Genomic DNA, 13,484 nt, shown 5'->3' with positions numbered 1-13,484 from the left:
TTTTTCCGTTTCTTCTGCGAACTGCTTGCTGGTCTGGATACCTCTGATCGCTGACGTCAGAGGGGCATGCCCGCCCCGTCTGCTGAGCGCTGTTGAGATGCTTGCATGCGCACCGCAGACGGCGGTCGCTCGAAAAGCTTTCTTTTTTTCTTTAGCTTATCGAAATAAAATGCATTTTCAGGGTTTTCTTTTCGGAAGCCATCAGCTTACTATACGCGACCTGAGTGATCCTTAAAAAGCGGACTTGCTCGTGGCACCCCTTTTCTGATTGCTGAGGAAACGGAAATCGATGGACCCCTGCTTTATTATTTACGCTCATAAACATCTTATTTTTATGTTATGAGTGTGCTTTCTTCTGAGCAGTCAAGTGCTCCCGTATATGAAAAGCGGCACGTGCCGTGCATGCCTTCGCCGATGTGCGTCATGAAAGCCGCGGCGTTTCGTAGCTGTCTACCAATTTCCTGTCCGCTATTCATCGGCTCGGTAATTACACTCAAATTATCACAAGGTGACCCTAGAGTCACCTTGAGGCACGAAAGAAGCAGAGAAAAGTGGCGAATGAGACGACTTCCGCGCTGCATGTGTGCATTTGTATGTCGAACATACATTCCCTTCGGCTGTATAGAACCCTTTTGCAGGAACCAAGCCGCTTGCAAAACCCTACGCGACTCGAATGCTTTCACTGCCCGCACCGATGAATAGTCGCCGCCGTCAAAATGAGTGCTTCAAAATAATAGTTGATCATTTAGCGTTTACTGTGCGTGCGCATTGTGGCCTAGGAATGCGACGATCACGACAACTGCAGCCCCGCGCTGGGGTTGTTCACATAGCTCTGCGCACAGTACTGCTCGTTTGCTTGGCATAAAACGCAAGGTGGGCTATCATTATCTAAAATATTACGTAGTATTGCTCACAAATTGTACTTTAACTCATTTACACACCATGATAACACTGCAATATGCGCCGCTGATGCTATATCATCTCCTTGGGAAACGCTTCGCGTAGGACCGACGCTTCCCGCTAATTGTAACTGCTTCCTCTTATGTCATCAGTATTTAATTTTAAAGCGCATTAGCTAAAAATACGTTCGGACATCACTTGAATTAATGAAAACGACCAGATTTGTTGTCCCCAGTCGACGCTGACGGCTGCCTTCAGCACATGCTGTGCAGACCGGGTCTCATATCGGCACTTCCCCCTTATTGTACTCGCGCCCTGCGATGTCGGCAGTCGTCGCTTTGAGGGCACTGTGGCCAAAACTACGCTCGGCAGCTATTTTCTGGCGCTAAAACTTGCGAATTCGCTCTCCGCACTCGCCGAAATCGCGCACACGAATCCTGCGTACTCGCTATAGGCCTCGTCATGGAAGGGTCGGCGGTCCACAGTCGGCCGAAATTCAAGCATCTGGCAGGAGTTCCCCGCTGATTGGTAAGAAAGTGTGAAGATATGAAATGCAGCCGCTCGTTTCGCTTTTTCGACAAGGATAAGGCACACAAGCGCTGTTTTTCGGGCCGTCTATTCACCGGGCGTGAAGCTTCGCTGGAAGCACAAGCACACGCGACGGCGGCTAGCGGCACCGTCGTGCGGCGTTTTCTGCCATGCCGTTCAATTGCCTCGCCGATAGGTTCTATGCGCAGGCACCGAATGAAAGCACGCACATCACGCACATCGCGTATGTCGCTGTGGCTAGCATGATCAGTTTTGAAGTCTGAAGTTTATAGAATGTCATGCCAACTAGTCCCTCACCACACTCTGCCAGTTCCCACTAAGTTCACTTTTTACACTACTGCGATACGAGGTCGTTGGTAGTGCTGGCGTCGTCGTCGGTCTAGCTTGACAGAGCAGGGCGTCATGCGGTGGCATTTGCATACCGCCAAGCCAACTGACCGCCGTCCCATCGGCCTAGTGTAACCGGACCCTATACCTATACCACAGATTATCTGCGCTACTGTTATTAACGCTTTTGCAGCACCAGTCACCCATATATGGGGGACTGCTACTTCGATCGCCCGCGGAAGTACAGGGGACATAAGATCTCGCTGCGCACATTGCAGCAACGAGAGCAGCCGACGTTGCTCCGTGTAGGCCCTAGTGACTTCACGACAGCATTCAATATGGCGGTCGCAGTCGGTGGGAGGAGTTTCCCGTTCCCAATTTCGATAACATTTTTTTTAATATGCAGCTCGTCCAGGGCCGCCAAATTTCTGAAACTGAATCATAAGTTCTTGTATTAGTTACCGAAGCACAAAACTGCAATATGAAGAACGATACGATCATGTCATGGCCCCTTTATGGGGAATTCCCCAAGGTAGAATATTTGTAATAAGGGAGTAATTACTGACTGGCGTCCACCAGCTATACAGCTTTCTGAGAAACGTCGCAGTTAAAGAAAAATTGGTCCTGCTCCGGGGTTCAAACCCGGAGCCATCGTAGCAGTCGCTCTACCAAGTGAGCTAACGAACAGGAACAGGAACAGTGTTGGTCAAATGTTTAGTGCCAGGTAGTAAGGACAAAGATTTACTCTTGTCGTGGCGGGGGACTTGATGCCATAGTGGCAGGAGGTCAGTTCCCCCTACCTCACTTGGGAGATCGGGGCTACTCATGGGGAGAGCCGCGGGCCCTACCCTTCAAATCGGGCGGGAGCTCGCGCCACCTAGCCTGCGCTTGGTTATTTCTACTCGTCTATAAACTATAAATCAGCCCCGTTGCCTTGCAGGGTGAAGCTTTTGGCAGAAAAGTGTGAAGTCTTCAGCCCTTTCTCGTTTTTTCCACATGCCTTGTCTGTGTCTCGTGGTTCTTGATTCGGTATGCCTCGAATAACAAAGAGGTTACCCTAGAATTATCCTGCAGATTTTGCCTGCATCCTGTTTTTCTGCTCCGTTAGCCACTGCACTTCTATAGGCTCTGATACTTTGTTACGTCTAAAATATTAAGTATTCTATCATCCACATCTAACGCGAGGAGCATGTCTCACAAAGAGATTACTTCCTTTTCGGCACTCATGACACAGTGCTCTAGCAGCAGCTCGTTCAATCTCCTCGGGGATTTCGGGGATTTGATATTTGACCAAACTGCTAACTACCGACGCGCCGATTTTTTAAATGTAAGTGATGTAGGCGACCTCGTTGCATTCGTGACCATCTTTGAAATCATTCAAAGGTATTTAAAGGACAAAAGCAGTCCTTTTCCGTCAGAAATCAACGCTTACACAAAAACTCTGAAGAGACCAAAGCGAAAAAGTTTCACTTTGGATTTAGTTGCCACCCATGAGACGATATGTAATACCAGGATTACGGTTTTATTTACAGCACTATGTACAACTATTTACATGACTAGATGACTATTTACATGACGCTACATAGCCGTTCACAGGGTTGAAGGGATGACGCACGCTTTAGAAGCCACGATACTCCCCGAGGTCGGCCAGGTACTTGGGGTTCACCCGGCAGGTAGAGTAGCGGGACTTGCACGAGTCGCCGCTGCGGCCAGCCATCGATGCTCTCTTGTAAGGGGCCATGGGGGACGAATCCGACGCCTTGACGCCCTCGAAGAACTGCACCACCTTGCGGCCGTAGGCACCGAACTCCTGTGGAGCCGCGGCCATCGAGCAGACCATGAGGGCTACGCAGCGGCCCTCGTCGTTGGCCTCGATGACTTTGAAGTAGCGGCCCATTAGCCCAGGGTCGGCGGAGCGGGTGGGACGGTGCAGTGGGACGTTGGAGGAAGCGTTCTGGCCGGTGGTGTTCTTGTCCTCGATAACCGGGGCAGTGACACGCGGACCGACGGCGGGGGTGACGGGAACGACCTGCTGCTGTCCGGAGCCCAGCTTCACGTCGCCGGAATGGGAGCCGGAGCCGCCGTTGCCGTGACCCAGGCGGAATCCACCCTGGATGTAGCCGCTGGCGTGCTTGGGGACTCCTCCCAGAATGGAGGCGGACTTGTGGCCGAGCCTGTTCAGCAGAGCAACCTTGGTCTTGACCAGGTCGGGGACAACGATCGGCGGAACGACGATCTTGGGAACGATCACCTTAGGGACAATAATGTTGGGAAGCGGCGGGAGACTGGGCACAATGGGAACAACGACGTTGGGAACAGGCGGGAGAGTGGGCACGACGACGTTGGGAGGAGGCGGGAAAGTGGGCACCTGGACCACGGGCTTCACCTGTGCAAACAAACAGGACATATAAGACGTTTTAAGTCGGACAGAGAGATTAGGCAATTACATCATGAATCCGAACAAAAGGGCGAGTATATTGCCTCCATTGGAAAAGCTCTTCACAATGTGCTTGGCCAAGGCATTAAAAACATACCAGCAATTCTCGACAAAAGCAGTTTTGAGCGGGAAACTATGACAATCAATATATATACGGTAGTCTTTTTTTCATATTCACGTTTTTGTTTGCTATCGTCAAAACCGTTCCACATTTGTTTTCTATGCGATCGATGCGATCGCTGGAAACACTTTAAACGAAAGATTTTGCTACATATCAGAATACTGGATAATTAACTTCAATATTCCCATAAGAGGGTCTTAAGATTTTCTACGTAAAAAATCTAAGGCAAGCGTAGCAGGGGCGGCAGGAAAATTAGGTGGGCCTATAAGATTAAGAAGTTTGAGAGGATACGGTGGCCGCAGCTGGCAAATGACAGTGTTAATTGGAGAGACATGAGAAAGGCCTTTGCCCTACAGCGGGCGTAATCAGGCTGATGACAAACAAAAAAGGCTACTAACCTCATTCTCGACGTTCACAGGATTAGGAGCTGCGGTGACAGCCGCGACCCGCTCAGACCAGTCGACATGGTGCTCGTCGGCGGTGCCGTGGGGTTCTTCGGAGCGCTCTAGATGCGAATCGTAGGTGAAGGTGGCCTTGAAAGAACGGTCGCCGGTGATCACAGCGAGCGCCTTGGAGGCCAGGGACAGCTTGTAGGCGACCAGAGTCTGCGCGGCGTCCTTGGCGACGTTTCCGGCCCACACGAACGGAGCCCCCACGAGGCCTAACTTGGCGAGGATCGCCTTGGCCTCGGACTGCTGCGGGGAGGCGAGCAGCAAGACGCTAAGGCAGACAACGGCGGCCGACAGGAGCTTCATGATGAACTTCTGGGGTAGACTTCTCGACGAGGAGTGATTTCTGCTGGTCCGGGCTCGCTATTTAAAGCAAACGCCGCACGTTCATTGGCTGGCCAGGAACAGTGCTGGGAGGGGCCAAAATGACGTCGTGCGCCCGTAGCGCCCTCTGCCTAAATCCGATTCGTGGTCGCCCTCTGCCTAAACCCGATTCGTGGTTCTTTGCACACCCACAAACCCTCACTCTCTCATTGCCGGCTTACACACCTCTCCCCCAGCTCCCTCTGAACCCTGTAGAGGGTGTTGTCTCTCCCCGTGCGCCCACTTTCCTTTCCCTCGCCCACTTCCTTCTATGTCGCTGTTGCTACTGCCACCAGAAAACATGACTCACAGCAAAGAAAATAAACAAAAAAGACAGCAAAAAAAGAACCGAAAGGTGCCATTGCTTTCTTTGAGGTCTACAAAGGAAACCAGGAAATGCTGGTGAAAAATCATGTCTCTTACGCTAACTATTAGCTTAAGAGACATACGCAAATTCCGACCACTGCCAGGCACCGTATGCGATTGTGCTTGTTATAAATTATTACCGACAGAACACATAAAGGGCATCAACACGAGTTTAATACATTGCACCGTGGCCATGTCCAACATTTTCGGGCAGAAATTTTGAAAAGTAAAAAATTGTAAGGTAATTTTCTAGAAATATTAAAGATAAGTGACCGTGCTTCTTATATATAGCAGTCTTTATTTTAAAATGTTTCCATCAATCACATCGAGCAGTTAAGACTGCCATAGAAAAACAATGGGGAACACTTCTGACGATAGCAACAACGTTAACAGAAAAAAAATGCAAGGCTGCCGTCGGGTGATCTGAGGATATATTGATTGTTATGGTGAAATCTTACATTATATGAAACAATTGCGTTCATAACGGTTTCCCGCTCAAAGATACTTTTGTCTGGAATTGATTTGGTATGCATAGGTCTTTGTGCTGCAGTGATGGAGCTTTTACGGTGCACTGAGTATTCACTGCTCGGCTACGAGTGAATTATGAAGAATATGGTATAATTTGGCTCGCGTGCTACCGCGCGCTAAGAAACCCGTGTAACTCCGATGCAGTGCACGTGATATGTGTGCAAAGAGTGGAATCAGTACTTTTTAAATTTTTTAATTGGTTTTTGGGGAAGGAAATGGCGCAGTCTCTGTCTCATATATCGTTGGACACATGAACCAAGCCGTAAGGGAAGGGATAAGGAGGGAGCGAAAGAAGAAAGGAAAAAGAGGTGCAGGAGCGCTCCGGAATAATTTCGACCACCTGGGGATCTTTAACGTCCACTGACATCGCACAGCACACGGGCGCCTTAGCGTTTTTCTTCCATAAAAACGCAACCGCCGCGGTCGGGTTCGAACCCAGAACTCCGGATCAGTAGTCGAGCGACCTAACCACTGAGCCACCGCGGCGGGTGGAATAAGTACGAAAAATTCTAAATTTTGGGGTGCGTTCCGAAGCTATCTATTGGCTGTGAGGGACGCTGTAGTTAATGGCTCTGGATTAATTCCGACCACCTGGGAATCTGACATTAACAAGCACACCGGTGCCGTTCGCGCTTCGGCTTCATCGAAACACGGTCGGTATCGAACCTGCCGCTCCGGCTCAGTGGCACAGAGCGCTCTGTACCACTGAGCCGAAGCGGCGGGTGTAGAAATGTACCGAAAGTCCTCCAAGGATTCGCATTATAGAAGCTTTTTGCTGTCGCAGCCACACTGCTACAAAAAGCGCAACAGTGCGCTCGTATACTTAACGCTATAGGCTACTGTTGCTGGCAGTTCAAATATTCAGCTCCTGATAGCGCGAGATGTCTAGGAAATTTTTACTTTAATATATGTTAGAAAAAACGTAGCCTCCGCACTGCAACAATAACAACGGGCCAACTTGCAGCGAGTGAATGAAGCGTCCTAAACAATTGCTCTAACTTCAGCGCGAAGAAACGACGCACTCCGAAACGTTTGCATTTGTGTGGCTTTTTCGCCCTTTATTCGAATCTGACATAATAACGCACGTAGAGTATGCGGACCTTTTTACTTCATTCACGCGTATTAACACATCAAGAGCGGAATTCAAACTTGGCAGAACTATAAATGGCAGTAATTAAATTATAATAATGAAATTACAGTAATTAAACTAATTTTGTCGCTAATTGCTAATGTAATTCATTAGTTTGCTGGGCTGGTAGTTTAGTAATGTAACGAACTACTTTGGAGCAGTAATTAAACGCAAAAGTAATTAACATTTGCTGAGTAATGAGTCCATGTTTGTCCTTGTATCTGCCATGCTTTGGCCTCGTGTTTATGGGGTTGAGCGTCTACAAAGCAAGAATAAATTACGGAAGGCACTTGCGACTACCTCCATGCTTTGAAGGCGAAAACATTATTTTTTATTTTGCATTTTTTTCTCTCCTTTATAATGACACACCTACTCATTAGCATACAGTCCTAAGGCAACGCATACATTAAATTAACCATTATTCGCCAAGAAGCAACGCGGTTTTGTAGCCTGTAGGTAGCGTGCTCGCCTCGCCATCCGAAGGTCCTTGGTTCAAATCTCCACACCTTCGGAAGGAAGGAAGGAAAACGTTTATTGAGCTCTAGAGAGTAGGTGAGCAATTTGGCGGAGTCAGATGGCGTCTTCCGTCTTCTTAGCAATGGTCGTCTGCCCCTAGTCCAGGGCTCCGCTGGATGCCGCTGCCAGCTGTGCTCGCCGGATCCGCCCAAGTTGGACGTCCTGACGGTCGCTGGAGAGCATTCCTTCCCATTGCTCCGCACTCGGGTTTGGTATTTTTTGTGCCACCTCTATTTTCTGGCAGGCCCACGTTATGTGATAGAGCGTGGGTGTTTCATGGCACCATGGGCATTTGTCTGTGTATTGTGTGGGTTGTATTTTGTTGAGTGGATTTAGATTCGGATATGAGCCCATCTGTAGCAGCCTCCAGGCGACGGCGTCTTCCCTGGAGAGAGATTTATGTGGTGGGGGCTACCGTTTCCTGCAGCCCTTGTAGTGGTTTAAGATTGCCGAGTAATCTATAGGGACAGGTTCGGCATCCTCGAGGTCGCTTATGGGGGAAGCTCGGTAAATAGTGTACCATCGAGCTACCCTGTCGACCGCTTGGTTGCCTTCCACTCCCGCGTGTCCCGGCGTCCATACTATCGTATGTTTTATTGGTTCTTCTTCTGTGCTTTGTTTCGGTCGGTCCCCAGAGGAGCGGAGTGTGCGGAGCGCTCTGTTGCCTATTCTGCCTAACATGAAGTTTCGGCATGCCGTTTGAGAGTCGGTTAGTATTGGTAAGGATCGTTTAGTCCGGTAGCCCTCCGCTGCCGCTAGAGCGACGGCCACTTCTTCAGCCTCGACTACCGTGCAGTCCCGTAGCGACGCGCTGATGATTTCCCGCATGTCCGCGTTTATCACAGCCGCTACAGCGTTGGAGTTGTCTTGTCCCGTTCTTCTGGAGTATGTGGCTGCGTCCACATACACCGTTGTTGTCTGGCGGGCTAGTGATTTTTGGATGTACTCGCGACTCTCGCCTTTCTGCGTTCTTCGTGTAGGTTTGTGTCCATGTTCTTGGGGTTGGGGGAAGAAACTTTTCGCTGATGACGTCATTAGGAAGTGTAGACCACTTTCTTGGACGCCGACAAGGACGCTGTGTATCATTGCTAATGGTAATGGGCCATATAAGGCTTTATTCTTAAGAACGCGCAACCACCAATAGCCTTATATGAACCGAACACGGCCTGATTTGTTGAGTTATCGGGCCGAAAACCGGTACTGTGTTCATGTAAACGCGCGGCGAGTGGGTAGTCATCTCCGCCGCAAGTGCTAGGTCGACTCAACTCGACCCTGACACCCGATGTGCTTGTAAACGCTGCCGAGTAGAAAAGTAGGGTTATTGATAGGGGACAGGATAAATGGGAACTTGCTTTTCACGTGCGCCGTCGTGCCTCCGATACAGCGCTCGACGCTTGGTGTCGGTACATTTGAATCGGTATCGAATCGCTAAAATCGAGTTCATGTAAACACGCACTGGTTTGAGTTGGATTGACCATGCTGATCCCGACCCCCGAATCGACCCGACGCTATGGGGTTCATGTAAATAGGGCTAATGGCGTAGACTGATTGTCATGACGTAGCGATTAACCTCGTTTCACTGGGGCACTTGCCAATCACCTGCGATTTCACGCTTACTCGTGAACAACTATCTATGGCAATGTAAGAACCCACATCAAGAGGAGAAGGGACCGTCTCCTTCCTTTTCCTGCTCAGCCTTTGCTGCACTGCAACTGCGACGTCATGAAAACCGGTCGAAGCCAACGTTCGCCTCTAGCTCCGAGCTAGTGAAACCATAATGTGTCGGATAGGCATCGAAACATCGGTACTCTAATGAATCTTTGGTCGAGCGTCGCTCTTTTTTCTCTAATTCTCCTCCCGACCAAACATATCTCTGCCAGAATGTTCGCGTTATCAGTGCAGGTGCTGTCCACTGTACGCAGGAAAGCGTGGGTGCACCTTGTCTGCAGAAAGGAGCTCGCGGATTTCCGAGCCCCCTACCCCAGAATAGACATCTCTGTGGTGTAAATAACGTGATGTCAAACGTTCATGGCTTGGCTGGCAAAATCATCCAGTCTTGCTTCTGATCCGGTTTCGAATGTGTCAAACATTCTGCAACCATCTTCATTTTCCCGATTAGATACGCCTCGGTATGCCCCACACCTAGTCGCACCTCCTGCACTACGCTTCAAAAAGTCGCATATTTCAATAAAAAAACACTCGGAAGGGGCGCTATATAAATACATATATAAAATATATAATACACAAAAGTATATAATATATAAAATATATAAAACCATAAAAAAACAGGGCGCATAATGAGACTTTTCCGGAAACCATAGTAGGTGTGGAATTTTCGCTTTCAATCCCCTGACGTCATGACAATTCAGGTGCGCTGCCGTTTTTACGTGCAGGGAGAGCACGCGCGGTTGGCGTGGTCAACGCCCATCTTTTCTTCTATAAAAGTGCAATTTTTATTATTTTTAAAAAATACCCCACTAATAGCAACTTTGTACAGGACAGTTGGAAGGCGCTGTGCAATGAAGAAATTGGCGTTCAAAGTCACCACGAATAGCAACAGGACGATCTCAGTGTTTTTGCAAACCACACATCTCACCCTTTTACCCAAGTTTGATTTGTTCCGTCGTGAAATTATAAGCTGTGAAAGAGACATGAAACGAAGTATTTCAGCAGTAATTTAGTTACTGAAGTGATTATCGCCCATAAATAAACTGAATTAAGAATTCGGCGACGCCGATAGCAACAAACGTGCTCGGTGGTCATCGTAGAGGAACCTTCAACATAAGGCGCTGAAAACAACTACAACAACCCAGAATAATGTCGAAATAGTTGCTCCTGGCTGCAATCCTTCCAGATAACGCTGATCACATCTCGCGTAACAAAGTTATATTCCCGCGCGCCAACGGTTTTGAACTCGAACAAACAAGTAGTACAGTAGTTTCGCGGCATTACTTCTCTCAAAGAAGCATCGGCCGGATGCTTAAAGGGATCCAGAAAGGGGTCTCAATAAGGTGCGATATGTGTTGGATGTTAAAAGACGACAGTTCATAATTATCCCCCAGCAAGAATTATTTTAATGCGTTTTGTGGAAGCTCATTTATATGCAGACAAAATTTGAACTACCGCGTCTTCGCGCCTTTCCCTCTCCTCTCGCACGCCAAAACGGCGGCGCTCCTCCGCCGGCCCCACTCACTCTGCCCCTCCCCTACCTCCTCCAGCTGCGAAGAGCGCGGAGTGTCCGCGACCACTGTAGCGCGTGAAGTCTGAAAGTTTGGCGCTGTGAACCAATGATAACCCCAGGCTGTTGACGTCATTTGCAAGATGTGACGTCGTCTTCCAGGTTTTCGTGCGAAAGCCCGGCACCGCGCGTCGCCGCGAGGTGCGAAAGCGGGAATTTTTAAAAATGTATTGTAAATTTCCCGCCCGCTTCTGAGGTCTCGTACGCGGCATGGACGCTCGGCGGCATGTACTCTACATAGGGCAAGCATTTTAAAGCCAAGCTCAAACACCCCTTTCAGTGGCCCTTTAAACGAATAGTAAGATCAAAAAAAAGCAAAGACAATGCAAAATAAACACTGGCAGTGCAAAAAACTTTTCACTGAGGCCGCTTCTTCGAACCGGCGTCCACACTTGTACACGGTCACCAGGCTTGCATTGCGTTTGGCGACGGAGGAATACGCGGAATACGGAATAGTCGGCCGATGTGCCGAAGTGGAGGTGTGCTCAAGGTGTGTCAAAAGATGATTCAGACTTATCTGTTCTGGCTAGGCGGAACAAACACTGCTTCTAACTACAGGCTGTATACCCCACTCTACCATTGTAAATGAATTTTCGCAGAAAAGATGCGAGGGAGCTTAGGGGGAACAAAACTGGAAAACGTACTTTTCCTTGTGGCAGCTGAGTGGTAGGTTACTGGAAAAAGGTTTATTCTCTGAGCAGCACCCCTTGATAGGGGTTATTTTTTGTGCTTCAGCCTCCCAGCTTTGGCAGGATATACACAGAAAGTTCTCAGCCTTACTTTTTGTTCGCCGAAGAACTAATACTTTCGTGTTGCGTATACTGAACTAGAATACTAGTCCAGTATTCTAGTTCACTATAGTGTCGCTGTAGAATCTGCACACCCGGCGGGGAAATGAAAGCTCTCTCCTTTTTGTGGTACTTAAGTGCTGCCATCTATCGACAGAAAAAGTTCAAATTTAAGTGGCCTCGTAGCTCGTAGGTCTTAACTCCGCCAGACCCGGTTGGAAGGAACATGCCGCGATTATTCACGAACACAATGCTGTGCCCGGCAGTACTAAAACACTTCGATCCCGCGTTCACTGGCAGGTGCAAACACTGTGGGGAGGTGGCTGACACCTACCACATGGTTTGGGCTTGCCAGCGCAACTCAGCTCTCTCCCCCCACCCCAACCCTGCAAGAGTGGCAGATCAGGCTAGTTGGTAATTTTCCATAATGCGATACAGCGCGAATAAAGACGGGGACGAAGCGAGACAAGACACCACACCCCAACCCTACCAGAGAGGAATGGGAGGCGGCCCTGCTTGGCTGTTCGGACCTTCAGTCCCAAAAGGCTTTGGTCAAGAGGGCTAAGCTGGCGGCTTCGACCAATGGGGTCCAGGAATAAGGACTCCGCCCATTGCGGGGCTGTTTAAAGAGCCTCACCTCTTTCATTAAATAAAGGCTTTTCACCACCACCACCACCACCGTCAGCTTAGCGCCTCCTCTCCTGCCTCCTCCCTGGTCTGGAGGTGCTGCACCTGACGGCGCTGCGCAAGCCTGGGCTACCTGGGCTTGATATCTGCTCGCCTCGGCTTTCAGGGTGAGGACACCCTTCGTACCATCCCGCGCCGCCGTTTCCCCATAGCGGCGACATGTTGGGTCCCACGCTCCGGTCCTGCACTGCGCGCTATGCGTGAGGCACGGTTTCTGTGCGGCTGCGTGGCGACTGTAATAATGCGACTGAACTGGAAATAGACAGTACATAGTTGTTTCACTCGTGGCAGTAGTGCTTTGGCGATTCCGAGTGCATTTTATGCATGACGCACTCGCTCCGACTACACGCGGAACCTGCTCAGGCTCACGCAGGCTTTCATCACAAGCAGGATCTGCTACGCCACCCCCTTCATGGAACTTAACAAAGTGGAGGTAGACAGACTGAATATAATCATTAGGAAAAGTGTAAAAAGAGCCCTAAGTTTACCTGTAAATACATCCACTGAAGAACTAGAAAAAATGGGGGTTCATAACACATGGGCGGACTTAAGGAAGCAGTTAGAATTTCACAGCTTGAACGACTTAGCAAAACCCGGACAGGCAGGAAAATTATGGAATGGGTGGGGGTTCAGCCTGACAGCAAAATAGAAGGCAAGGTAGATAAACCTCTCGACATCAGGTCCAAAATAAAAATTCCTCCCGTACCGAAAAACATGCACCCTCAGTTCAACAAAGATAGACGAAAACATAGGGCCAAGGCTATGGCAAAAAAGTTCAGAGAGCTGCCTACTGAGGAGGTAGCATACGTAGACGCTGCTGGGGGTCTGGAGGGGGCTGCGGTTTCGGCCGTTGTAGACGGTCAGGGAAAACCCCTGATCACAGCCTCAGTCAGAACCCAGAACACGGAAACTGCTGAAGAAGTGGCGGTGGCGCTCGCCCTGGCAGGATCTAATGCAGGGTACATTCTTTGCGACAGTAAATCCACTGTCAGAAATTTTAGTAAGGGCTTGGTCTCTTGGGAAGCCAAACGCATTCTGGAAAGCATGCCAAAGCATAGGTCTGCTGCACTATTCTGGATACCAGCA

The 13,484-nt window shown here is 49.3% G+C and overlaps 1 protein-coding gene across 1 annotated transcript; it reads right to left on the bottom strand.

Moving 5' to 3' along the window:
• Positions 1 to 3,394: 3,394 nt before the first annotated feature.
• On the bottom strand, positions 3,395 to 5,089 carry LOC144102408 (uncharacterized). Its single transcript, XM_077635688.1, has 2 exons — positions 4,733 to 5,089; positions 3,395 to 4,162 (listed from the first exon to the last, which is right to left on the bottom strand). The coding sequence occupies exons 1-2, from the start codon at positions 5,087 to 5,089 to the stop codon at positions 3,395 to 3,397; spliced, it is 1,125 nt and encodes a 374-aa protein (XP_077491814.1).
• Positions 5,090 to 13,484: the final 8,395 nt, after the last annotated feature.

The sequence above is a fragment of the Amblyomma americanum genome, chromosome 8 (assembly GCF_052857255.1).
Source record: "Amblyomma americanum isolate KBUSLIRL-KWMA chromosome 8, ASM5285725v1, whole genome shotgun sequence".
Taxonomy (NCBI): Eukaryota; Metazoa; Arthropoda; class Arachnida; order Ixodida; family Ixodidae; genus Amblyomma; species Amblyomma americanum.
This window is presented reverse-complemented; position numbering and strand designations above follow the sequence as displayed.

Bases quoted from the DNA above. Each gene is read 5' to 3' on its own strand.
- LOC144102408 (XM_077635688.1), bottom strand. From the start codon at position 5,089: ATGAAGCTCCTGTCGGCCGCCGTTGTCTGCCTTAGCGTCTTGCTGCTC. The intron at 4,163-4,732 runs GTTAGTAGCCTT...TTGTTTGCACAG, and splicing joins CTGTGAACGTCGAGAATGAG to GTGAAGCCCGTGGTCCAGGT.